The sequence below is a fragment of the Macadamia integrifolia genome, unplaced genomic scaffold, assembly GCF_013358625.1.
Source record: "Macadamia integrifolia cultivar HAES 741 unplaced genomic scaffold, SCU_Mint_v3 scaffold624, whole genome shotgun sequence".
NCBI lineage: Eukaryota > Viridiplantae > Streptophyta > Magnoliopsida > Proteales > Proteaceae > Macadamia > Macadamia integrifolia.
The window spans coordinates 222,913-229,613 of record NW_024870500.1 but is presented as its reverse complement, the minus strand read 5'-3'; the positions used below and the strand labels follow the sequence as shown (position 1 = coordinate 229,613).

The window sequence follows — 6,701 nt, the reverse complement described above, 5'->3', positions numbered from 1 at the left end:
GTGCTTGAATCTCGAGCTACAACACATTCACACAGTTAATATGTTCAGACAATTGAAGAGCCAGTAACTTGTGAAAAATTGGATATCTTGAGGCTCTGTCCGGTTGCAAATAAACGGAAGGGAAATCAGTTTAAAAGGAAAGTTCTGTTAATTGTGATTACATTCACTATTTGGCAATAAGTAATCATCTTTCTCACCCAAGCCATGGGAATGTAAGGCCTACTGGCCTAGCGCAAAAAAGTTGGATTGCAATCTTTTTGTAAGTAGTAATAGTGGAATCCATCTGGTCACACGCACACAGAGATGTGATGAACGGAGGAAATGGTTCATTTGATGATTCCATAAGGTGAGTGAGATTTAAGGACTTGATGTGATTTAAGAGGTTTCAATGAAGAAGATAATATAGTGATGAGAGATGAAGAAGATAATATAGTGATGAGAGATGGACAGTCGTTGAGAGATTTTAACAGGTCAAGACAGAGGATATGGCTAGCATGGCATTGTAACCACTCTATAGTTTGGAGAAAAGAGACTAACATCCTTGGAGAGGCACTTTTAAAAACACAGTCTATCATATGGCCTCAAATAGCGTAAAATGACTGGGCAGAATTTTTGGCCAACCCCAAGTAGTTGGGATAAGGTTTTAGTGTTAAACAGCAAAATGGCAGGATAGGATTAATGAAGCCAAGAGAATGTACTTGCGATAAGATTCTTGTGAACTTAGTTTGAGTTTAACAGCAAGGTAGCACCACTAGAGATGGACTAAGAGCAAAACAATGATCAGACAAAATAAATTGTCAATGGTAAAGGTAAGAAGGGTAACAATTAAGTATTATACTTTATACTAAAAAATCAGGATCAACTTTTTGGTTCTTTTTTTTGTACACCTCATGAAAAATCAAAATCTCACCATCATACAATTAATAAACACCCTGTATCTAATTATCATAAGCCAGAAAAAATCAATTGAGCATCAGATGTTCACATCTATCCCCAGAAATAGTTATCGTCATTGCGTCAATGTTTAAATGATTAAAACATTTCATTTTCTTTCCAGTTCTTGCCTTAAAATTGCTGCTTATTATATTCCTAAATATTTCTGGTGATGGCAAGAAATCGACGTGTTTTTGATTGATGCATTCTAGCAGATGCTCAATGGGAAGGGGTTTAAATCCCTACACAAGCAGAAGCATGAAATGTGACAAACATTGCTCCTAATCCTCTGAAAAGAGAAGTATAATGCCTTCCCCTTCCCCCTCTTTTCCTTCGATGAGGTTGTGTGCAAAGTGTGATCAAAAGGTCCCCCCCCCCCCAACCCAACCCAACCCAACCCAAAATTTTCTTCTCATCATCATATTCGTAGTTATAAATAGTACTGTTAGGTTAATTAAATAAAAGTAGGTTGTACAGGGAAGATAGGGCACACAAAAATTAATCAAACACTACACGAGTCCTATATCACCAAATCATATTCAAAGATAATCCATACAAAACCCTCCTAAAATTCAACTAAGCCACGTAATCTGCAACAGCATTTGCTGACCAATGCGCAATGTAAAACAATTCTCACAGTGGATTGCTTCTCTGATGAGATGGACTAACCTCCACAATCCGTCCAACCTGGAAACCCATGCATTCACTGTTGCCTAACCTCTGTCCCCTTTATGTAACTCCCAAGGCAGGATCCAATCTGATGCCATGTTAGTACCTTGGTAAGATCCCAAAACACATCCCATCCACAATTAAATTATGACCTATTATAAACCAAATTCTCTACCCTAGCTATTGAAAAGTTACTGTTTTGGCTCATATATAAAATTTTTGCCTCCCAACACAGAGTTCAATACTTGTACCACCAACCCATTTGCATTTACAGAAACCCTTGAATTAAAAAGCTAAAAGAGGTCAATACGTTTCCGATGTTTCTAACTTTGGCAGCCCTGTAACTTAAAACTTCATGATCACTATCTATATATATATATATATATATCATTTTATCAAACACTGGTAAGGCACAAAACCAAGGACAAGGACAATAACATCTACTAATTCCCATATTCCCAGCCTCCTCAGAAACATCAATTGGGCATAACAACAACATACAAACAATTAGGAAACAAATCAAATTAACTGAGACACGAGCAACTAGAGAAAGGCAATCCAATTCTTACTCGAACAAGTGTAGGTAAGAAACAAAGATTCATCAAAAAACAATTTCTTATGGAAGGGCGTGGTGGGTATTACTTTACAGATAAAGAAGTAACGAAACGAGTGACGAGGAAGAAGAAGATGAAGACATGGAATGAGATCGAGGAACAGAGCTTACGTTAACCAGTGACTCAGCTGGAGTCCGCCGTCTCGTATAGAAACAGAGAAAGCTACCAAACTCTCACATTCTTGGAGGGCGTTGGTGTCGGGGTCCCAGAAGAACATAAAACAAAGACGACCAAGGTGTGGCAGAGCATGAATAATTGGGGAAAAGGGGCAGGGCGGTCTTTTCATGCCCCTTGTGTCTGGGTGTAGAGAACGCGACCAAAAGATGTATTTTCTCTCAAGTCTCAAGTCCTAACTTCTAAGGGCCTGTTTGATAGCGTTTCTACCGTTTCTGTTTCAAGAAATGACAGAAACATAAATTTTTGTTTCTAAAAACAGAAACGGAATTGAAGCTGTTTGATAAGTCATATTTCTGAAAGTCGATAGTAATCAGCGAAAGAAAGGCCACGAGTCGTTTTCAGAAACGGCGAAACAAGTTATACTTGTTTCAACCTGGGTCGTTTCTTGAACCATAAATAGGTAGAAATGTCAATTTCTATTTCTGAAAACAAGTGAAACGAAACAATTTTATCAAATGCTTTTTATTCCGTTTTTACCGTTTTTGGACACAGAAACGGCAGAAACGTTTCTCAAAACATTATCAAATGGGCCCTAAATTCCTAACCATTTTAAGGAAAAAATAGAAACCTGAAAAGTAGCTTGGTTCCTACACCTAAACATAAAAGAGAGTGAGAGGAGCCCATCATGCAAGGTAGAAATTTCACCTTTCTTGATTCATCATTCCATGTGCGCGGCTTCCATTGGCACAGGGCCACGCTACCCTCATTGAGATTTTATTTACAAAACTATTTTCACCCCTAATAAGAACTTGACATGGTTTCCATAAATGTCCATTCTAATATGGATCATTTGATGTAAGTCTATCTAAAACGGTGCAAAGAATGGAGGGCTAGAGTTTATGATGATAAAAGAATCCAATTACATGATAAAAAATCAATAGTGGTGAAGTGATTGCTTGAGGATGAAGGAAAGTTTTTTACTACTTTGTGGAAAAAATATTGCATTTTTTTCTTATGAAGGAGATAAGGTTGCTACCTATTTGTAGCCCAAACAAAAGTGAATACAAAATTACTATCCCACCCTTTTAAAATCAAAATATTCTATCCTTATTATGCCCTGTAGAATTTTTTTTCACGTACAAGATGAAGCAAAATTGTCCTGCTCAAAAGATGGTTGACTGTTAGATCTTTTAATCTCCAACTTATCAAAACTTTGGGTTGATGTCTTTTTGGTAGTTTATGATTGTAGTAGGGGATTTAGATTAAGAATGTGAATTTGAAATCAAAATTGTTTATCGAAATCGAATTGAATTGTTTACATCGAAATCATGAAACCATTTATTAAATGGTTCGATTTTGATTTTAAAATTGAAACCGTGATTTGGTCTTAGTTTTTTAAAGTTTAAAATGTTAAAATAGACCGTTAAATCAATTAACATACTTATTAATTTTAAATCATTCAATGTTAAGTTTATGTACATATTAATAAAATAATATAAGTTTCTCAAAAAAAAATTATTAAATAACTATTAAAAAAATATATACTAATAGAAAATTCAATTCAATGTTACAATTTCATTTATTTCACAAAAAAAAAAATTAAAAGTAAAGAAATTATTTAAATAAAAAATTAGAAAACATAAGAAAATCATTTAAACTGAAATCGTTTATAAATAATTTCAATTTTAATATATGAAATCGCTATTAAATGACTCCATTTTGATTTTATTTAAAAAATATTATACCAAATCAAGTGTAATCGATTGACACCTTTAATCTAGATGACCAGTCAGACTCAAAACTGGAGAGAAAAAGTGGAACCCCTGTTTCTCTCTCCTGTTTCAGAATTGTGGTCTGAAGGGTCATTTGATGTCCCTGTCACGGAAGGACGAAACTTAAAAAAAATCTGTTCCCATTTTTCCTTTCCCCGTTCTCGCATGCCTTCGCTTCTGATAAATCGAGGAGAAACAGCAAACCTCTCTCTCTCTCTCTCTCTCTCATACTCTGTTACTGTGAGATTGCACTCAGCCCTCTATATACTTCGCTGTAAGTTTTTCTTTCCTCTCTTGTTCGAAATCTTTAGGGTTTAGGATCTTACATCCCTCTCTCTCACGCAGACACAGACAATTTTACTGTACAGATGTACTGCTCTGAAATCTGAATACTTGGAGAGGGTTTAATCAAAAAGTCATTTCCAGTTTTATCTATCGTCATAGGCCTGAGAGAAAAAAGTATAAAAACCCTACACGGGGATTGCCTAATTTTGTTGTATAAAACGTTCCACTTCATTTGGTGTGCCAATTTTCAGGGTAACTATCTGGTGTCCTTTTGATGTCCCCATCTTTGTAAACTTAGTTGGGTTTCTGTGCCCACTAAGCTTTGCTCAAATTAGGGAGTCTTAGATGGGGAAGAATGGCACATGGAATTGCGTTTGCAGGATGTGAAGTTCTGCTGATTATTTTATCTCAACTCTCTGCAAGATCTAATTTGGGTACCTTTGCATGTTTGTTTACTTCAGGATTTTTTTCTTAATGCCATGAAGAGGGCAATGCCATGGAGCAACCAGGTGGATGTTTTGTCATCAGATTCATCTTCCTCAGACTCAGATTCAGAAACTGATGATGGGACTGGTAAAGCAAATCCAAGTGATAAGAACACAAGCAGTAAACCCACCAAGGAAGATACATTGGAAGGTATTTGAGCTGTTGGTTCCTTGAGTTATATTGGTTGATGGATTTTCTCTATATTAGTATATTCTATTCTATTCCAACCCAATCTATTTTCCTGCTTGTGCTTTAGACATTATTTATTCAGTTTTTGATTGCTCTGCTTTCCAGTAGAGCTGATTAGTGGTCGGATAATATGAGTAATTAAGCAGTGGGCTTGCTCCATTTTCGAACATTCTCTTTTGACATGATCCTAAGTTTCCAACTGTGAAAAATATCATTGATTTACTGAATGTCTAACATGAGCATATAAGAGACTCCACACTTCTGTGCGAACTTAGCAAGTCTTAGGCTGTGAAAATTTATTCTAAAAATGATCCCCTACTAACTAGCTGACAAATAAATTTCCTCTTCCCTAGCCTAAAAAATAAAATATAAAAAGGAATCTCTCCTTGCAGAAAGCCTGCAGGCTGGAGAAACATGATGCTCTTTTTAGGGAAACACTTGCAATATATCTGGTGCTTTTCTACTCATTTTGTTTTCTGTAACTTTTTCTGCTTTCTTTGTCACTTCAAAACAAAATCAGTGATCTATAAGTAGACTATTCATAAATTCTATTGTTTTTCCTGTAAACTTTATTGGTTTGAATTGAAAATTCCGCTTTCCCACAATCTTTATAAGGTAATGGTTATTCATATCACTCATTAGGTTACCTTATAGTTCTTAAGAGGGAGCATATTGAAGGCTAGAGTTTGTATAGAACCTGAACAAATATTCTGTTGAAAGGAAAAACAATTTGATGGTACTGATTTTGCAAAATCTGAGCTGTTAATCTCAAGGTGTCAAAATGTTGAAAAAGCTGTGTGTTGGTGGAGGAATGATGGTGCTTATTAGTTGATGAATAGAGTCAAGGCCTTCTCTATCTGTAGAGCAGTTTGCGCACATTCAAAAACATAAATCTAAAGAAGGGGAGGGGGGAAGAGAGACTGGAGACTTCAAAGAAATTACAAATAAATTCTTAGAGCTATGCGCAGGGGGGTCTCTCCAGGAAGTGACTTCCACTGTGTTTCGTTGAGTGGGTTCCATCATGTTTGTGCTTAAGAGTTCCACCCCTAGCCACTCTGTTCCCATGGGTCTTACCAGGCAGGAGCATTCAGCTAAATTGTTGCTGTTTCTCAGTCAATTTAGTGCACACCATTTTCCACATTCCATTCCTACGTCATAGTTGTCATAGAGTCTAGGCGACCAAAGGCGTTGGAGGGGGCCTAGACGCAAGGAGACACCAACAAGGCAACCGAGACCCCTGCCTAGGGGATCCTAGTTATCAAAAACCTGGACACCAAGGCAGTTGCCTATTGATCCCTAGACAACTATGCCCCGTGCAACGAAATGCCTTTGGGTCTCAATGAATCGAGGAGTCATCCTACTCCATGCAACCAAATGCACCACATTTTTGGGCTGGAGATCTTAAACAAACGTCTTAGGTGCTGGTCCGAAATATTCCATATTCGCCGAAGTACCTACTTGTGTTTCTCAGCCTAACTTCCCCAAAAGTCAGCCTTCTGTTCTGGGGAATTCTTCTTTGAGAAATATTTTGCCTTCAGCACCAAGAGTGATTACTATAGGGTGGACATTGACTAGGGCATTGATTGTGTGTGCAACACATAGGATAGTCTATTTAGATGGACTATAGTTTGTAAAA

At 36.8% G+C, this 6,701-nt stretch overlaps 2 protein-coding genes across 5 annotated transcripts in view; one reads left to right on the top strand and one right to left on the bottom strand.

Annotated features, from left to right (window-relative positions):
• Positions 1–6,701, bottom strand: part of LOC122069476 (60S ribosomal protein L6, mitochondrial-like) — an 8,440-nt gene that overhangs the window by 773 nt on the left and 966 nt on the right. The window contains exon 1 of one of the 3 annotated variants that reach the window (XM_042633493.1): positions 2,327–2,483. The exons of the other annotated variants lie outside the window; for them this stretch is intronic. The gene's annotated coding sequence lies outside the window, so the exon portion shown is untranslated. Of the gene's footprint in view, positions 1–2,326; positions 2,484–6,701 lie in introns of those variants that run through there. 3 annotated transcript variants of the gene reach the window in all.
• LOC122069474 (protein RDM1-like) overlaps positions 4,216–6,701 on the top strand; it is a 10,425-nt gene continuing 7,939 nt past the window's right edge. The window contains exons 1-2 of one of the 2 annotated variants that reach the window (XM_042633488.1): positions 4,216–4,379; positions 4,852–5,026. In XM_042633488.1, the coding sequence (XP_042489422.1) occupies positions 4,870–5,026 (157 nt within the window). In that variant the 5' untranslated portion in view covers positions 4,216–4,379; positions 4,852–4,869. Of the gene's footprint in view, positions 4,380–4,406; positions 4,643–4,851; positions 5,027–6,701 lie in introns of those variants that run through there. The other variant, XM_042633490.1, reaches the window with a different exon arrangement.